This window comes from Zootoca vivipara, chromosome 17, assembly GCF_963506605.1.
Source record: "Zootoca vivipara chromosome 17, rZooViv1.1, whole genome shotgun sequence".
NCBI classification, from domain to species: Eukaryota; Metazoa; Chordata; class Lepidosauria; order Squamata; family Lacertidae; genus Zootoca; species Zootoca vivipara.
Window position 1 is genome coordinate 8,000,653 of NC_083292.1, and position 20,705 is coordinate 8,021,357.

Below are 20,705 nucleotides of genomic sequence, written 5' to 3' on the forward strand. Positions count from 1 at the left end.
AAACTCCATGGACAAAAACAACAGGCATATAAAAGCTGCGGGAGGCAGTGGAAGACAGGAGTGCCTGGTGTGCTCTAGTCCATGGGGTCACGAAGAGTCGGACATGACTAAATGACTAAACAACAACAACAAATATTGTTGGGACTTGGTAGGAATTTTTCCTCTTGGCAATTTGGCACCAGCCATTTGGTTTTCATGTACCTAGTAGCAATTGTCACAACTTTTGTGAGGTTAGGCATTTGGTAATCCTTTGTTTGATGGAGGGGAGGTTGTTGCCTTTGCCTGCCCCTCCTCAGTATGGGTATCCTGTTAAAGGGATCCGGGCTGTGAATCCTGTCCAATGCTTGAATGTGGGCTAGGGCCATGTCACAGCCCCTACAGGGACCCCTCAGGGTGCCCCTATTCGATGTAAGTCATAGGGCACACCCTATCAGTGGATTACCCATAAGTGGATTCCCTGCAGATGGGCAGGAGTCAAAATATAGCCTGGCTTCACCCCAATGCCTAAGCCAATCTGCTCACATCTGTAACCAATAAAGTTGTGGCCTATTTCAACCCATAAACCAAAATACTTTGTGTCTGGGTCTTTATTGTTCTCCTGGGAACTTTGGAGCTTGGGTGCCTTCACACACAATAAATCAGGCATCTCCAAACTACGGCCCTCCAGAAGTTTTGGCCTACAACTCCCATGATCCCTAGCAAAGAGGACCAGTGGTCAAGGATGATGGGAATTGTAATCCAAAACATCGGGAGGGCCGAAGTTTTGGGATGCCTGCAATACATCATCACTCCTGCTGTGCTTCTCTGAGTCCCCACCCCCACACCACTGTTTTAAAAATGTAAAAATGAAATGTAGCATCATTTATCTTGTAGTGGCTCTTCCTTTCCTTACCCCCCCCCCATTTCCTCTGCACATCCAAGTTTGCCTTGTGTCATGTATGGAAAATGCATTCCTTTATTATCATGCTTGAATTGCCTTAAACATTAGGCACCCACCCCCCATATATCTGCCAGAGTTGGTTCCTAGTTCTGGAGGTCCACAGTTCCCACTTCCACAAGTGACTCAACATTCTCACTGGAGCAGCTCTTTTCTATGGCCCCCCTATTAAGGTGTAGGTCCTCGGCAGATGCTTTTGTTGCTGCCCTGATCTTCATAGTTCACAGGATGGTTCTCTTTAATAGGAGGCAGGGGCAAACTGAGTACCAGTTTCTCTCTCTTTCTGAAAATCTACTTAACATGACTGACCGCCTTCCAACTTCCACCAGATGGTGGGGATTTGACCTTTAATTCCCTAACAGTGAACAGAGTCCCCTGCTCTGTTTTCCTAGGTGACAAAAGCATGCAAAGATGAATGCCTTCCTCTCTCTATCTTTCTCTCTCTTCCTGCCTCTACTGAAAGCATCATTCAGAGAAAGAAAACACCCTCTTCCCAACAAAGCATCAATGTTTTGGAACATGGTGACTTACAAGAACTTAAGAGGAGTCTTACTTTTCAAAGGACAGCCCTCTGTTTGAAGGTCTATTCAGAGAACATTCCTCTATTTGAAGCTGTCCTCTATTTGAAGATCTGTCCAGACCAAACCTGGTTTAAAGATAAAGAACTTTGAGAAAGGAGATCAGAGGCCTTGGAGTGGCCTGCCAACAGTGAGATAGAGCAGACACGTGGGTCTAATGGTCACAGTCTCCCCCATCTGGGTGAGAGGTGTTGCATTCTTATTCAATGTATAGTAAACCACCTTGAGGTCCTTTTGACAATCAAGCAGTATATAAATTTTATGAAATAATAAATATGTAAATAATCCTTTCTAAATTTTCATCTATATATAAGAAGAACATTTCTGAGCACAATTCAAAGTGTTGGTGTTGACCTTTAAACCCCTAAACGGCCTCGGTCCTGTATACCTGAAGGAGCATCTCCACCCCCACCGTTCAGCCCGGACACTGAGATCCAGCCCCGAGGGCCTTCTGCCGGTTCCCTCATTGTGAGAAGTGAGGTTCCGGGAAACCAGACAGAGGGCCTTCTTGGTAGTGGCACCAACCCTGTGGAATGCCCTTCCATCAGATGTCAAGGAAATAAGCAGTTATCCTAATTTTAAAAGACATCTGAAGGCAGCCCTGTTTAGGGAAGCTTTTAATATTTAATGCTGTATTGTTTTAATATTCAATTGGGAGCCGCCCAGAGTGGCTGGGGAGATGCAGCCAGATGGGTGGGGTATAAATAGTAAGTTATTATATTATTATTATTATAAATTTGATGGATCAGGTCAAAGGCTCGCCTAGTACAATATTCTGTTTTCACAGTAGAAAAGCAGAAGAGGAAGCCCAAAAGTGAGGCCTGAGCATAACAAAGCTCTTCTTGCCTGCAGTTTCCAGCATTCTGCTTCCAACAGTGATGGCTAGTAGACGCTTACGGCCTTACCTTCTATGAATTTGTCTACTCCTCTTTCAAAACCATCCATATTGGTGTCCTTCACTGACTTCCAGTTGTTTAAGAGAAGTAACAAAAATCTCACCCATTCCCAAATAAAGTTATCAGAATCTCCTGTCTGCTAGGAACTCAGGTGTCGATTTGTACTTATATATGTGGCTCCCTAAATAATGCATTTTCTTGCATGCTTTACTATACTAGTCTGGATGCCTCAGTTGGTTACAGTGTGGTGCTGCAGGTTTGATCCTCATATGGGATAGCTGTATTGCAGGGGGTTGGACTAGATGATCCTTGGGGTCCCTCCCAACTCTACAAGCCTGTAATTCTATAAGCATTTTTTTTTGTAAATCATTTGACCAGTCAACTGCATTACAAAATACAGAGAGGTGTGAATTTTGAAAAATGGCTGCCTTTCAGTTTGCCACTTGTTTCAGAAAGTGCAAATTAGGTAGCCTCACCTTTAATGTGAGCTGGATCTAATTTATCCCCCATTTCTAGATATGGTTCCTTGCTCCCCCAAATCTCTATATTCCAGATCCTTCTGCAACATGCAATAGAGGTCCTGGAAAGACCTTGGGTGGCAATCCTGATACGTGAATAGAGGTGTTATGAGGATTTTCGTCTGTGAAATACTGCCGAGTGTGCCTCTTGATAGAATTCTGTTAGGCAATCGTCACAGCTGTAGCTGAGCTGAGCTAATATTTGTTGAACAAATCCTAAATAAGGAACAGTCAGCTAAAAACATATTGGTCAAGGTACTGGTTTTGATAAGCTGCTCCAGGAAAACTTCCATCTTTCCTCGATTCTTTATATAACCTTGGTTTATAGGGCTGAGCAGCATCTCTGAGCAGATGGAATGGCTGAAGTGGTGGAGGTCAGCCACCTTCAGAAGGATTAGTTACAAACACATCTAGCAAATAAAATTGATTTGTGAGTTATGGGCCACGTTCCTGTTTGCAATAGAGTTGGCGTCCCTCGAGTGGTGAGATTTCTTTCTAATAGAAGTTGGGCAGGCAGGTGTTCTCGCTTGCTATCTGATATTGAAAGGACTAAAGGGGAAGCATTAAATAAAGGAAGGGAAGAAGAAGGAATGGAGTAGACAGTATTGAATGCCACTTTGAAATGCCCTGGAAAACAACCTGTATGCCCTGACAGAATTCCGCAGGGCTTTGCTAGCACTAAACAAAATGACCGTTGCATTGCATCATTTTTTTAAAAAAGATTGCTGATTGTTTGGTTTGGCTTATTTGACTGTGCTTTTATTGTTTTTGGAATGTTCAGCCTCAACCCCCTTGTAACTGTTCCATAAGGATGGAATTGGTTGCATGGTGAGGATTGTAGGAAGCTTCCTTATACTGAGTCAGACCTTTGGTCTATCTAGCTCACTATTATATACAGTGTAGACCAGGCATCCCCAAACTGCAGCCCTCCAGATGTTTTGGCCTACAACTCCCACGACCCCTAGCTAACAGGACCAGTGGTCAGGGATGATGGGAATTGTAGTCCAAAACATCTGGAGGGCCGAAGTTTGGGGATGCCTGGTGTAGACAATAAGCTAAAGTCTAGACTCCACCATGATTTATGGCAGCTCACCAGGGTTTCAGACTAGGGTCTTTCCCAGTCCTACTTGGAGATGTCAAGAAGTGAACTACCTACACCATTGTGCCAGAGACTGGCACCATATTTGGTCCCTGAAGTGCCCCAACCACTTTGAGCACCACTGATCCAAAGCACCCATCTTTTCTTGTATGAACTTCTCCATCCATCTGCACAGGCACTTCTGCAGGTGCCCAAATGTTAGGTAAGTGTCTACCAAGAAGGCACCTGTGTCTGTTGCAGCTGCTGCATTATACTTTACAATCTCCTTGATCAAGGTGTCCTTTTGATTATGTTATATGTTTCTAGCATTTTTAAAAAATTAAAAAAATACAGATTATGAACAACTGTCCTCGGCGCTCACCGAATCTCTTTTCTATTCCTAGCTGAGCATTCAGAATTATTTGTAGAGTGATATTTCAGTCAAGGGCAACAGAATTTCTAATCTATACAAAGAATCTCACCCAGCCTTTCTTCTGTGACCCAGATTTCTCTATTCCACTGAAAGGAAGAGCCCTGCGCAGTTTTGTAGTGTCTCCTTTTGAATCAAGCACAAAATGATTTGTTTGCTAAGGGTGTGCTGTGAGAACTAAGCCTCCTTAGATCTCAGTTATTTAATTTAAAAGATTCACACACACCCTTTTGTTCTCACGCCTTGAATCGCATTATGCGGGTGCCCTTACATTCAGACTTTTGCTTTCTAACATTAGCTGAAACATCAAACAGCAGAGCCTGGTCTTGTGTTCAGAAGGTTCCCAGTATGCACAGACTGGAAGGCCCTTGATGGGTGGATGCTCCTACCAGAAATCAACAGGATGAATTGGATGGCTCTTTTAGTCCATTTGAAGGCCCATTCCAGACATTATCTGAGTTGACATGGTTGCTGCCTCTCCATAATTTCACTCCAAACCTCTCCAATGATCCTATTGTGAAAAGTTGCCACTCTTGTGAAAAAACTCTTGGATTCTGCCACCATAGAGGTAAGATGAGGTGGCAGGACTCAACTGACCTCCCAACAGCTGAGTCACTGTAAGCTACAATGACTCAGTAGTCAGGAGGTTAGGTGAGCGCCGGCACCCCATCACCCTGTCTGCTGGTGGCTTCTGTTCTTGTCCTATGCATGTTATACCTACAAAGACTAGCCAGTTTTCTCACCCACAGTGGGGGGGGGGGGGAAAGCCATGCATCAAACCAGCTAGGAAATCCACATGCTTATAGAATGCGGTGGAATTGATGAGACCCAGTTTCCACAATAATTTGTCAGTCAGTTAAGCACAGTGCTTTAGATAGTTGATGAGTAATTGTATGCCAAGCATGGAAACAGGGTACTCTGATATAAGGCAGGCTAATGTCCCCCCCATAAAATGACTCCTTTCTGAAAGTGGTATTGATTTACTTCCTCCTACGTTCTGTGAGCATAAATATGCCCTCCTTAGAGTGTCATGGTGTTGATTAAAAGCCAGCGTGGCTAATCCTTCAAAAATCAGTTGCTTCTCTTTTCACATTTAGTCCAGGGAGCACAGGGTCATCTAGATGTTATACAGAGACTCTGAAAAATGTGCCACAGGGCCACAGCCTCTGAGGAGGGTTTTGGCTTTTGGGACGTATTCTCTTGAATGTTCAGCTGACTTGTCTTACTTTAGTTAAATATATTTTAATATGTAACTTTAGCTTGTGTGTGTGTGTGATCTGTAACTTTAGCATCTTCTTCTTCTTCTTCTTCTTCTTCTTCTTCTTCTTCTTCTTCTTCTTCTTCTTCTTCTTCTTCTTCTTCTTCTTCTATCACTCGTACCCAGGTAAGGTTGTCTTCCATAAACATGGTTTTAACAGTAAGTCCGTAAGTGACTGTGGAGGCCAATTCTGGATCCGCACATTCTTCCACAGTGGGGACATTGGTTCCCAGGTGGGAGTTGATCACAGTGTGGATTTGCCAAGTGTACCTTCCTCTTAGCACATTTCTCCCTTGCGTTCTGAGTTCGAGTGTCTTCAAAATCCACGTTAGCATACACACACAAACAAACATACACACACACATATGGTTGGTTTCATTTATATTTTGATTTTAATAAACAAACTTGCTTTGACTTGTGACTTACTGACAATTCTAATGCATATTTTATATTCTTTGTAAGCCACTTTGAGGTTTTATTTAGAATTAAGTGGCCTACAAATGGCATTTAAAAAATACGAAGAGTAGGTCTCCGGCTCTCTTTTAGTTGAAGAGCTGTCACCTGCTCCAAGGTGAACACACATCTATCATGAAAAATGGCAGCTGTACATATAGACCAGGCATCCCTAAACTGCGGCCCTCCAGATGTTTTGGCCTCCAACTCCCATGATCCCTAGCTAACAGGATCAGTGGTCAGGGAAGATGGGAATTGTAGTCCAAAACATCTGGAGGGCTGAAGTTTGGGGATGCCTGATATAGACCTTCTTTTGATTATTGTGACTTGCCCATGTTGTGACATGCCAACATGCCTCCAGTGGCAGGTAGTGATGAAAAGTGGCAGGAAGGCGAAGATATTGGTAGATTTTATGAGACTAGAAATTCTGAAGAGGAAGGAGGTGCTGGAGATATGGCTCCTGTTTTCAGAAGCAGCAGTGGATTTTAGCATAGCATCTACATTAGCTTTCAAGAGCTATCAACCATCTTGGCTTGGGGGGGGAGCTGTTTGTGGTGCTGGCACTGGAGGTTGTCTGGCTGGCAGTGACCTGTGATAGGGCCTTCTTGGTGGTGGCTCCCCATTCGTGAAATGCCCTCCCTAGTGAGGTTTCTCTTTCCCCCTCATTATTAACTTTTAGGATGAATTTATAAAAAAATAATAATTCCTGTTTACCCAGGCATTTGATAGCCAAGAGATACTATTCTTGGCAACCCTGAAATTATTTCCTTCAAGAGTAGGTGTTTTAAAGATTTTTTTAAACTCTGTTTTAGATATTTTAATTATATTATTTTGTTACTGACGTGCTTTCTGCTCTGGGCATCTTGAGGAGGAAGGTCAGGAGATAAACAAAATACTGGTAACAGAAAAGGGGAAAGGAGAAGTAGTAGGATTAGTAGCAGTAATGGGCAGGAGTTCTGAAGGATAGGTACTGCAATGCTAAAGCTTGATTCTTATATCATGTGGACCTCCTGGTAAGATGGTATCTGCTGGAGACCTTGTCTGGCAGAATATGGTGATCAATAGGACCTTTTCTCCCATACTTGTACCAGACTGGCATGAGTGATGATCCTTTTCCCCTTGACATGGTGGTATCTATCTATATAATACAGTACATGTTGTTATTATTATATTTCAAAATCTTCATTGTGTCGAAATCCCCACCCTCCCTTTTTATCTTACAGGTTGACAGCCAAAGCAGTTGCTGTCTTGTTGCCTATCTTGGGAAGCTCGTGGATTTTAGGTGTTCTGGCGGTCAACGCGCATGCATTGGTGTTCCAGTACATGTTTGCAATATTCAACTCCTTGCAAGTAGGTTCATAGCCCAGTTAAGGGGTTTAAGTGTTCTGCAGTGCAGCAAGACAAGACCTCACCGCGGTGTGAGGTGAGGCAAGGCAGGACAAGGGGTTCAGGCGGAGGGCAAGGCAGGACAGAGTCCTGGCTGTGCTGTGAGGAACACAGAGTTTGGAAGCTGGTCTAGAAAGGAGGCATTATATCAGTGTTTCTCAACCTTGGACCCCAGCTCCTGATTGTTGGACTACAACTCCCATCATCCCTAGCTAGCAGGTCCAGTGGTCAGGGATGATTGGAGTTGTAGTCCAACAATCGCTGAGGACCCAGGTTTGAGAAACATGGCATTATAGAGCAGTAGCAACAGGAGCAGCCTGCTTGTTAACGCCATCTGTGCTTCAAGATACACATCTAGGGCTTCTCCAGCTGTTTCCTACTGAGATGGAATAAGAGAGCCCCAGGTCTTCTGCAATGGAGCCCTCTGAGTAAGAGAATGGCAGCAACATATCCTCAGGCTGAGGGGGCACTAGCTTCACAGGCTCATCTGAGAACACTTCTGGTGCTGCTGCTGCTGCTGCACAGTCTTCACCCTCCTGCTGCACAGTCCTCACCCTCATCCCCCAAAGATGAGGAATCTGACTTCAGCATTGTGGCACTAAGAAGCCTGAAAGATAAAGGTTATATGAAACATTCTGTATACAGACTGTGTGCAGCATCTTGCCTCTCTGTTTGCCCTGCTTCCTCTGACCTTTCATGGCCTTTGTACATCACTCACAACTAACAGTAACACTGGGGCCTCTGGAGCAATGTCATTGTTTGCTATCTTATGCACTAAATATGAGGTGAACCAGGCAGTCAGAGTATTAGGTTGGCCAAGGTTGTGCTGTTGTCCATGCTCATTGCCATTGGGTGTTGTTGTTGCCCGAAGGCATAGATTTTTCCTCTCTTAGAAAACGGAGCAGCATACAGGGATTCTGCAGAATTCCTAAGAAAACAAAATCAGGAGTAGAAATTGCCAGCGTTTGCTTATTTGTTGCATGCCCAGAATGGAAAACAAACCAGGGAATACAAAACAGTGTTTGCTGCTGCAGTTGTTTTCATTCCACAAAGGATACGTGATTGATTGCACACACACATCCTTTGCATTGTGTTTCCTTTGCATTGAAATAAATGGGGTGGGATAAGGTAATGACAATGTGTGTCCACTGGTGGAGGAAGAGGAGTGCGGGGGAAGCGCCACGCCCCTGCAGGCAGTGTGCCCCACCCCCAGGACGTGCCCCACGCTCCCAGGATGTGTGCCATGCCCCTGCAGGTGGCACATCCCACCCCTGGGACACACACTAGCCCTGCCCCCGCCTGCTCTCTGCCCCCCAGTGCCAGAGCATGAAGCTCCACCATTGTGTGTGTCCCTGGCATTTGCTGTCCTTTTGTATCCTGCTCCTTGTTTGTGAAGGGCGATAATCTCTTCTCTTACCTTCTTGGACCATTCTCTTGACTTAGCCATATTTCTAACATGCAGCCAAATTTGACACTCAGCAAGCCAGTTCAGGTATTTCATGTGTTCCAGCTCAAGCACATCTGGTGCAACAAATGAAGCCCTTGATTAGTTGCATCAGGTGTGCCTGAGACAACACCTGTTGTATTTGTGCTGTTGCGAGTGGTTCTGTTCAGGGGGTTGAATAATAGTGAGACTGGAGAAGCCAGTACAGTGGTACCTCTACTTACGAATTTAATGCGTTCCGAATGCACATTTGTAAGTCGGAAAAATTTGTAAGTCGGATCCCATAGGAATGCATTGGAAGAAAAAAATCGTAAGTAGAAGCAACCCTATCTAAAAATTCGCAAGTAGAAAAAATCCTATCTAAACCGCATCCAAGATGGCAGACGGAGCTCCATTCATAAGTAGAAACATTCGTAAGTAGAGTTATTCGTAAGTAGAGGTACCACTGTATAAGTTGCAATTTCGCTGAATTTGGGGGAACCACTTGAAGCATCCGTTGTGTTGAGCTATTTCAATTGTTTATGTTTGATTTGCTCATTGCAAACAGCCAAAAGTCTGTAAATTTTAATAATAAACCTGATTTGCAGTGGGGGGTTGAATAAGTTTGATTGCAACTGTATGCGACAGACTTCACCTGAAAGTTGCCTTGTCAACCGGCATTCCAAAAGGCTACCGCTGGTCAATGACTACCATTATTATTCTCTGTGCCCTGAAATCTTAGGATTAAGGACAATGTAACTACATAAGATCTTGCTTGGATATGGGCATCGTCAGTGCTTAGAGTACAGCATGAAGCCTAGAGTACAATGTGATACCCCACATTCCTCTTTCAGGGGTGGAGGGCAGAGTGACTACAATGGGACTAGCCTCCAGAAAGAGTCTCTACGGATGGATTGTATGTTCCCCAGAGTGTTGCAGCTGTAGCTGGGACACAGCATAAAGAGGGACACTATTAGTACAGCTTTTGCCAAGCTGCTGCCCCTCCAGATGTTTTGGACTATGACCTCCATCAGCCCAAGCCAGTGCAGTGCTGGGACTGGTGGGAATCGCAGTCAAAAACATATGGAGGGCAACAGCTTGTCAAAGGCTGCATTGGTGCCTCAGTGCAACTGACCTTGAAAGAGATTCTCAGAGGCCGTTTTTTCTGGTCCCCAACAAACACCTTGATGAGAAGGTCACGTTTTCCCTCTGGAGCCATTTAGATTCAACAGCAGTTGCTCAAACAATCCTTTGTAAAATCCTAACCTCTTTCTTTTTATTTTACTGTTTTAGGGGTTCTTCATATTCCTATTTCACTGTCTCCTGAACTCAGAGGTATGTTTCCATGTAAGAGAACCTTTGGCAGTAAAAACCAATGGCCCAGCAGTGCTGGGGTTATTATATATGTTTTGTGTGTATATATTTATTTAGTGAAGCAATACGATGATTTAAAATTCGGTTGTAAATCAGCCGCAGTGTTAGGAGAATGGCGCCATTTAATTATGTTTCTCTGGGGAGTGGGCCTTTTATTTCCCTTTGTGAATGTGTATTATAAATATTTAGCTGCTGTCTTCCATAGTTTATGGCATCTTCAGAAAACCCAAGAGACTAGGCTGCAGTCAAGGACAGCCACTGAAACCTTTGATTTCTAGTTGATGCTACAGGGTCAACTGAATCATTTTTATGAATTTGTATTTTACAATCTTTTTGAATTTGGTAAGCCACCATGAATACCAGCTTTGCAGAAAGGTGACATATGAATACACCAAACAAATAAATAGATGGGGAGGGGTGTCCCCAAGACATTTTGCTGCCTGAGAGAAATGACAAGGTAGCACCACCACGCCACCAACTGACTGGAATCAGGCCCGTCCTAGCCATAGAGGCCAGTGGCGTGGAGAACCACGGCGCCGGGCGCTGGAGGGCGCTGGAAGGGTGCCAAATGAGCGCAGGGTTCCGGCGATCTGGCCAGGACTGCGCTTCACTAGCTCAGAGGCTGCGCTGCGTCTCTCTCCTTCTCCGAGGACTCCGCGCTGTGCCTCCTTCTCGTTTCCCCAGTGCTGGGTTCCGCTCAGCTGAGCTTCACCACCAGCGCGCGCACAGCGCCCAAGCAGCTCTTGCTGGTCCCACGGTGCGCGCGCTGGTTGCGAAGCTTGACTGACAGGAACCCAGCGCTGGGGAAACGAGAAGGAGGTGCAGCACGGAGTCCTCAGAGGTGGCCTCCCGCTGCTGCTGCGGTCTGCTTGGAGAGGCTCTGAAGGGGGGGCGCTGGAGGGACCTAGCGCCAGGGCACTGGATGGGCTTAAGATGCCCCTGACTGGAATGGCAGTTGAATTTTGATCCCTGGTCACAGGACTGTATCCTCCACCACACTTGAGGGCAATGCGCCGGCTTAACAATCTCAGCTCCATGTGGCACTCGCAGCGCCATCATCCAACAGAGAGGAATAGTGGGATAGAGCAGGCAGCTCAGGAGGAGTGAGCACGGGGGCTACCACGACTGCCCCACACCTCCAGCACCTGCCACCTGAAGCAGCCACCTTGGCTGTTAGAGTGGGAAACCATTTTCCAGTCCAAGGGCCACTATCTCCTTTGGGCCACATTCTGAGGGCTACGTTTCAAAGGCCCCATTCCATCCCCCACCCCCACCCCTGTTTTGCACCCGTTCTGCCCTCATCCGGGTCCAAAAGGACCTACATATCAGCGATTGCACATCAATTGGGCGCTTGCAAAATGATCACTGCCTGCAGTTGTTCCCGTAAACAATAATCCATGATAGACATGCATATTAATTTTGACGCTGAATTGAAGCTGTTGTCAAATATATCTCATTGTGTCTTCTAGACTTTGTATTACTTGGGCTCTACGTGACCCTCATACCCAATGAGTAAAATGCTTTTTACAGGAGTAGGAGAGTTAAGCAAACTAATAATTTAAGGGTGGGAAGGAACCCTTCCCAGTTGTTAAGAAATCCTGACAGGGACAAGTAAGTTCTATTGCAGCATTCAGACTTGATGACATCAGGCTGAAATTCCATTTCTTCCTGACTTTTACAAGCAATAACATAAGGGCTGGATGGGAAAGTGTGCTGTAAAAAAGGAGCTATTTTGATTGCCTCAGGAGCTGGCTGTGCTGGGCTTATATATGGCATTTCATCTTCCCCCGTTAGATTTTTGTAGTTTGCCATATGAACATGGGAGGGTGAGAGACAGTAATTGACAGGGGAAATAAATAATGGCTTCAGCTGTTATCGCAAGGAGGGGGAAAACTATGGGTCATATCCAACATTCTCTGCCCACTAGTGCCCTTGGACTAGTGAATTGCAGAGTTTAAAGGTTGCATTAAAAAAAGCAGAGGCTTGATGCACAACCATATTTGATAATATGTTTCCTCTTGTGCAGCAGCTGCTTATTCTGCAACTGCTCGTTCTTGTTGCACAAATTGCTGCTCAACTATCTCAACATGCTTTTCTTTTCACTTGCGGAACAGCAGTGCATCAGCACAACAAGCATACCGTTAAAGACTTTAACTGATTGCTACATTGGAAACAAACCTTAATACTTATTTGTGGCATACCTGCCAAGTTCCTGTGGGAGAAATAAGGGACCAGAACGGAAGTAGCAGACCGGAAGTAGCGCTGCCACCATTTTGGAACTGGGCGGAGCATGCTCAGAAGCGGCTTTTGATGCTGCTTTGCCCAGTTCCAAAATGGCCGCCATGCCAGAAGTCGCACTGCAGCCATTTTGGAACTGGGCAGAGCTGCATCAAAAGTCGCTTCTGAGCATGCTCCGCCCAGTTCCAAAATGGCCACCGCGCCAGAATAAACCGGGAAAAAACAAAAAAATCCGTTTTTTCAGCTGGGAACAGCTAGAAAAACGAGGGTTTCCCAGGGAATACGGGAGACTTGGCAGCTATGATTTGTGGTGAAGAAAGCATCTACCTCTAAGGCTAATAAAGGGAACCCACCACTCCACTGCTCTTCCTGGTCAAGCTTAAAATTGTAGGCACCAACTCACATCTCCTTCCTATGCAGATGAACCCCAAAGGGCTGGCGAGGAGAAGAGCAGGCTAGTCTGCAAACGGCCACTTTCAAGCACCATCACCTAACCTTCCCCTTACCTGCCTTTCCTGCTCCAGAGAAGGAGAGTGTGGAGACAGAAGATTTGTGTGGAGAGGGGTGGTTTTAGGATTAAATCTTTCTAACTGTTTTGTCTTTCTTCTCCCTGCCAAGGTTAGAGCTGCCTTTAAACACAAAACCAAGGTGTGGTCTCTCACCAGCAGTTCGATCCGCAACATCAATGTGAAACCTTTCAACTCGGACATTGTAAGTACCGGTATATTCCTATAATTCCTAAGGCTTCGTTATCCTACTGGGCAGACGATTTGCCCAAACGCTTCTTTCCACTGCACAATGGCACATATGCAACTGAAAATGGACCTGAAAAAATAGCTGTGTTTGTTTTGTTATGCTGTTTGGTGAATACATAGGGCTATTTGTTCCACGGCAGATGCACACATGGTTGTGGAAAGTGCCGCTTGAAAACAGCAGAGTTGAAAACCACTGGACCTTCTGGTTAATCGACTGTTTGTCTTAGTTCTGCCCTAAATTCCATGTCTCTTTGCTCAGACAAGACAGCATTTTGGGAATCACAAAGGGTACTTTTATAGAGCCTAGATAAAACTTGCAAGTATGTTTAATGTTGTTTGTTAACTACTCCCTTTGATGATGTGAGTTCTGAGACAGGGTTGGGGAACCTGTGGCCCCCTAGATGTTATTGGACTCCAACTCCCATCAGCACCAGGTGCCATGACCAGTGGACAGGGATGATGGGAACTGCAGTCCTACGACATCTAGACATGGGTTGCCGCCTGAGGGAAAACCAGTGGGTTCAAGTTTACTTCTCTGGGAGTCAGTGGTAGTTTGCTTAAAGCAGGGAATGTACTTACACAATTTTCTTCTTTTCTCTCCCTCCTTCCCACTCCAGATAACTGGGAACAGGCCAGGAACAGCCCCCACTAAACTCAACACTTGGGACAAGAGTACCAATTCAGCAAACAAGATTGATCTTTCAGCAGTTTGATGGCAAACCCTAATGGCCCTCCTCTCTGATATCCAAACCACATCCTCAGGATCTTCGACATGCTGCCTGCCTGTCCAGTATTTTCTCAGAATTTGTGCCAGTAGGAACCACTCCTTTAACCACCACCTGCTAAATTGGGGAGGGAATTTCCCATGCTGCATTGGATTGAGTCAGTCTTTCCAGCTTCTGTTAGCATTGCTTACTGCCTGCCACTTGTCCATTGGAAATAGCTGTGGAATAGCTAGTGACAAAATACACTGGATTGTCTTGTAAACAGCAACAGAGACAGTAAGTTTGGGGAAATGGATTGTACTCCCTCAGTAATGGGACTTCGGACATTTAACGGCACCTCAGGAATGATGATCATGACATGCTTTTCCGCCTTGCAAAGCAAATGTGTGTTTTTGTGTGTGGCATTATTAAAACAGGCCCATTCCTGTCTAGCGCTACAACCCCCATTTGCATTAAATAATATGAGCAGTCCAATTACCCAGGAGAAGCATAGCCAGAGAACACCCGGCCAACAGACATTTCACCTGGAAGTGGCATGGAAATCAAAGACAGATGGGGAAATAGAGTCAGGATCAGACAATGTATCACGTGGTACATTGGCCTTGGGACCAACAATGATGGCAGATGTTGAGTGTGTATGGCCTATACATCTGTTTGCCAGAATCAACGACTGTCTGCCGAATAGATTTTGCGGACAGAATTAACCTGTATGCTTTTGGGAATCATAACAGAGCTGACTCTTGGGTTTATCTGTCTTCTTTACCTGGCAGCATAGGATGCTGAATGCCAAACAGGAGCACCCTCTCCCCACAAAGAAATGCAAAACAAAACGAAAACACTTTCATACAAATCAGCAACGATAAGAAGAAAAATTACTGTGAAGTCGACTGCAGCTGGGATTGTGTTATTATCCACAAATGTTGTTGTTTTATTTTATTTCATCTCCTGATAAACAAACCTTTAGTCTTTCCAGCAGTGCAGTGATGCAATGTCTTTTGAAGGGGAAAGCAACACCTGTTTTAACCCTACAAATGTATTTTTTCCCTTATTGGCTTTGCTACTCGTGTTTATTTTCTGATACAGTTCCAAGAATTGCATAGACTCAGTTCAAGCCACCTTTGCAGCCATAAGGGCTGGCAGATGGCTTTCTTAAACAGGCCAGCGCAAGGGGTTCTCACCACCATTGCCCGCTTGCCCAGCACTGCTTCCTTGCAGTGAGAGGTGGCTGGGAAAGTGCTTACATCGTTGCCACAACAGCTAGAAATCCTGTTTAAGCTCAGGGCTTACCCACACTTACCTTTCCTCCATGTTTTCCAGGCACAGTCCACACGTTAAAATTTTGTGTCTGGGTATCTTTTGTTGTTGTTCCAGAGCTTTCCCTGCAAAAAACCACTCTTTAAAGCTGAATCAGACCAAACAGCAATCTGTGGACAACTCAAATTATTGTGCTTCTGCTTTAAAGGGTGGGTTTTTGCAAAGAAAGCATTTTGTGGGGGGGATGTGGACCTGTGCCTGGAAAAAGTGGAGCAAAAGAGAAATGTGGGTAAGTACTCAGTAAATAATAATAATAATTTTAAAAAATCAATTATATTAATGTAAATTCATCCCCGTGCTCCCAGGTTTAAACTGAACCTTTTAGCTGCCTTGGTGGTGGTACAGGCCTCCTCCTGGCTGCTTTGCCTAGAATGCCTCACTCTCTGGAAGAATCCCCTTGGTTCTTTCTCAGAGTGAGGAATAACAGGAGAAGGGTAGAGAAACCACCAGCGGGGCAGAGCTGCAGCTTGCAGCTCTTCTTCTTCTTTTTCTCCTTCTCCTTCTTCTCCTTCTTCTTCTTCTTCTTCTTCTTCTTCTTCTTCTTCTTCTTCTTCTTCTTCTTCTTCTTCTTCTTCTTCTTCTTCTTCTTCTTCTTCTTCTTCTCTTCATGCCTGCAACATGAGAGGGGGCAGAGGTGATTGTGATTCAAGTGTAGGATCTCATCAGATACAGAGGATGGGAGGCATGTCTTATTTATTTATTTATTTATTTCGTAAGCCTTATACACCATGTAAAACAAAATGAGCAAACCTTCCAAGTGGTTTGCAGAAAGGATAAAACAATAAAATCATTGGCAAAAAAAGCAATTAAAGGAGCTATTTGAAACATTTTTTTGAGCTGGAGAGAGAACGGCAACCCAAGCAGAGCAGAACAGGACCAGCAAAGAATGAGGCAACCAATGGAGCGAGCTGCTTGACACAGCTGCTTCATTCTGCTTCCTGATTGGTCTGGCCCTGAGTATTATTTTTTTTAAAAAATGAAAGGGGTATGCTTGAGACTAGAGTTCAGGGGTAGAGCATCTGCTTTGCATGCAGAAGGTCTCAGCTTCAATCCCTTGCACCTCCCACTTTGGCAGGGAAAGGCTCCCATCTGAAACCTTGGAGAGCGGTTGCCATTCAAGTTCAATGAAGGTCTGCCTTCAGAGGTCTTCTAAAAGTTGTATAGTTCTTTATGTCTTTGACATCTGATGGGAGGGCATTCCACAGGGTAGGCACCACTGCCGAGAAGGCGTTCTGCCTGGTTCTCGCAGTGAGGGAACCACCAGAAGGCCCTCGGAGCTGGACCTCAGTGTCTGGGCTGAACGACAGGGGTGGAGATACTCTTTCAGGTACATAATGTTGCAGGCACGATGTGCTGTGGTTGGCTCTGAAAAGGAAGGGAAAGTGGATATTTTGCAGAAGAGTGGAGCGGGGGCAGAATCTGCAAGCCAGTGCAATCGTCCTGGGCTCCCAACGATGGGAAATTGTGGCTGTTACGTCTGTACCAGTTTATGCCTGTTTTATTTTATGACCGCATGGTGAAGTTAAGTAACTCAATTTCCATGCTTTGCATGTACATATTTAACAACACCTTTTTAATGTGTGGTGGTTTTCGGAGCTAGAAAACACTGTATTAAGAACTGTTTCTTTGAAAATCATTTTTAAGAATCCTCTTTTCTTTGATCAGACGCACTTTCTGATCAGACACACAGGGTAGTGTTTATGTGTGCATGTTGTGGAGGCTGGGCCATTAGGGGAAATGGAAGCCCATCCCCATCAACATTATTCCCCTCCTGCCTGTCTTCTCACTTAGAACTACTGCCTGTTAGCTTCTTCCTCCTTGGTCTGTGTTGTCCTTGCAGAACTCAGCAGAGAGGCGAATGGGGACAAAACTAGAATTAGTTGACCTTTGATGGGTTCTAACTACACCTGTCATTGACTTCGGCTCTGCCTTCCTCCTTACCAATCCCAATGGACACCAGCCACCTCTGTGGGCATGGCACATAAGCACTGAAAATGAGTAAGCCATAAATGTTGCTTTTGCATCTTTTCCTGTTCCTCATGCTGGACCTTGTGCATTTCCTCACTGCTTTGCACAGTGCAATAAATGTACCAAAGAAGGAACATTCTAACAAATCTCTTCCTCCTCTTCTTCCACAGCCCTTTTCTAAAGTATGAAAGTTTTGCCATTTATTTATGGGCTCTATAATGTAGCTTTTGTGATACGTCTACTTCAAGACAGCACTGTGTTGACGACAATATGGAACCTTAATGGAATGAGATGTGAGTTAAAAATAGATTATGTAGCAGCAATGATGACTTTGCCTCTAAAGTAATAAAATGGTTGATATGACTGCTCCCCCTGCTGCCTCTCAAAATGAAAAAACAACAACAACCACCAACTTTCAATTTCTTAATAAAGATGAATGTGAGCTTGCTCATTTTTTTCTCCCTGTCATTGTAGATTATAAGAGCATGGCAGGGGCTGAGGGGTGGGTGTGTTGTAGCGCTATGAACATCAACACTTGGGAGAGGATGCAAAGGATTCTGCCACTAGGGACCAAATGAGAGTTTTAGCACAAGGCACAGCCTAGGCAATGTAAGTATCCACTGAACATCTATACCCTTTTTCATTTCCTTCTGGGCAAATCTTGGGGGCAGGGAGACAGGCACAAGCCAGTGATGCAATGAAGCCGAAAGTAAAAGTGGGCACAGCAATGGAATGCAATTTTTACCCTTTTACAATGGTCTAGTTTCTACACGCACTAGTCACACAGCCCTCTCTTTCCTCCATCAGAGGCCACACCAAAGTTAGCATGGCTGCCTTGAGTGCATGAACAAAAGGTATGTTGTTACAGGTAGGTAGCCGTGTTGGTCTGATTCGAAGCAGAATAAAAAAAATTCCTTCTGTAGCACCTTAAAGACCAACTAAGTTTTTATTTTGGTATGAGCTTTCATGTGCATGCACACTTCTTCAGATACACTGAAACAGAAGAGCCAGACCCTTATGTATATTCAGAGGGTGGTGGGGGTGGGTGGGAATGGGTGATGGGCTGATAGGAGTGGTAAACCTGTTGATGGCTGTTAACGACTGCTGATGACTGCAATAGGTCCTGCGGGGGGGAAGCAAGGGCTGAGGCGCTAAAGAAAGCTTGATCATGCATAATGAGATAAGAATCCTATGTCTTTGTTCATCCCAGGTGGCTCCATGGTTTTAAGCTTGGTAATGTGTTCCAATTCAGAAATTTCTCTTTCCACTCTGTTTCTGAAATTTTTCTGTAATAAAACAGCTGCTTTGAGATCTTGTATAGAATGTCCTGGGAGATTGAAGTGTTCTCCTACTGGTTTCTCTGTCTTGTGGTTCCTGGTGTCAGATTTATGTCCATTCATCCTTTGGCGTAGGGTTTGGCCTGTTTGTCCAATATAGAGAGCTGAAGGGCACTGTTGGTATGATGGACACACTGAGTTTTTCAGTGGATGAGATGAACCCACACTGCCTCCTATCTGCCAGAAGAAGCCATAGGACTGCCAATGTGCAACTGTATGCATCATGATGCATCATGTTGTTATCAAATGCATAAATATGGAGCCAAGTCCATGCTGAGTACAAGACCAACAATATGATGTTGATGTTGATGTTGGGTACTCCAGTGCAACATTGCATCTATTTCATCAGGTTAGATGGTTAGATGGGTTGGGCATCCTATCTCCTCCAAAAACCAATCAGCAGACATGCCTTAAGTTTCCCATCTCAGATGAGCTGCCCTTACAATGGAAAGCTGATAACAGATGGCCCATTAAGGGTGAGATCAAATTATAGGGCACAATTTTCTAGGATGACATCCGGAGATTGCTTGGGGAATAAAGTTCTTTTCCCCATAACCAGGGAGCCTGTTTGTCAAGGCAGCTGCTCAGAGACCACTTCTTGTAAAGCAGACAATTAGCCAGGTGGTCAAATGACCATTAGCTGCCTGTATGTCATGTCGGGTTAGAGCATTGCCTTCTGTGGAAGAGCAAGCAGAGGAAATGGTTCTCTGCCAGAGATTCTGGCTTTCATCCCAGGTGCTCCTATGACCCCCATTGTCATAATATTTGATTACCTCGCAAGTATTAGTTTAACACCAAGGAAAGAGTTGAATCAAGACTTCAGGATGCAAAGAAATTGACACTGAAAATCAGCCAAAAGTGAAGGTTGAGGTGAAGTTATGTCAGAGCTGAGCCTTAGGCAGCCATAAGCACAAGCTAGCAGTCAGGAGTCAGTCAATAAGTTAGAAGACAGATGTTTAAAGATATTTTGTTTCCTAGGCCAAATCTAACGGCTGTATCCAACACACTCTGTCTGTTAGTGCAAGGGCTCTTCCCATAGTTGATGGGTGATTTTGATGTTGCATAAGAGAGGAATCTGTCACAATTGCTCTGTCTAGCAGAAGCTCATTGTGCAATCTATTGTGCAACGAAGTTTTGAGGAACCTCCCCATGTATTCTCTTGCACAAAAACACTGCACTGGTGCAAAACAGAGGCCCCCCCCCCAAAAAAAAATCAAGGAGGTAGCCAGGGCACAAGGAGGGAGCATGCCACACAATGTCCATGCAAGACGTCAGCATGTTGTGCAATGTGCAGGAGTGACATCAGCACGTCACACAGTGTGTGTGCATGACATCAGCAGGTCGCATGGCATGCATGTACAGTGTACGCACATCATGCAATACCGGCCTCCTCAGTCGTGGAGGGAAGTCAGTGTGCAAGTATATTTTCTGAGAAATTCTGGAAGAGGTTTCTCTTCTGGGTACCCCAAAAGCAGTTGGACAATATTTTGCTGCTGTTGGTTGAGCGGACATTTCAAGAACACCCCCCCCCCCTCCACTAACTTGCTGTCCACATATCCAGTGGAGAATCTGGGTGGAAGTATTGGAATATTTTTGAAGGGATCGTGTGTTCATAGTTGGTATCTCAAAAAAAAGTCAATCATATGTGTGGCTGCTGTGGCAAAGGCAAAGTGCACGTGGGGATCACAAGGAAAGAAGTGAACCTACAGCTGCCAGTATGCCAGTATGTGGAGTGGCCACACTTGGAATACTCTGTACATTTCTGGTAACCACATCTCAAAAACAGTATTGTGTGCTTCTTATGTTCTTAGTGGTGGCAGTTTAAAAGAGGGATTAAACCAGGCATCCCCAAACTTCGGCCCTCCAGATGTTTTGGTCTACGATTCCCATCTTCCCTGACCACTGGTCCTGTTAGCTAGGGATCATGGGAGTTGTAGGCCAAAACATCTGGAGGGCCGCAGTTTAGGGATGCCTGGATTAAGCCAAGCATGGAGGATGAGGCTGTCAATGGCTGCTAGTCATGATGGCTAAATTATA

General features: G+C 44.9%; 1 protein-coding gene across 2 annotated transcripts in view; it reads left to right on the top strand.

Annotated features, from left to right (window-relative positions):
* The window catches only part of ADGRD1 (adhesion G protein-coupled receptor D1), a 259,370-nt gene extending 241,012 nt beyond the window's left edge, over window positions 1-18,358 (top strand). For both annotated transcript variants that reach the window (XM_035097840.2, XM_035097838.2), the window contains 4 exons: window positions 7,372-7,498; window positions 10,251-10,292; window positions 13,188-13,280; window positions 13,942-18,358. In XM_035097840.2, coding sequence (XP_034953731.2) covers window positions 7,372-7,498; window positions 10,251-10,292; window positions 13,188-13,280; window positions 13,942-14,037 — 358 coding nt within the window. In that variant the 3' untranslated portion in view covers window positions 14,038-18,358. The remainder of the gene's footprint in view (window positions 1-7,371; window positions 7,499-10,250; window positions 10,293-13,187; window positions 13,281-13,941) is intronic.
* The last annotated feature ends 2,347 nt before the right edge of the window (window positions 18,359-20,705 follow it).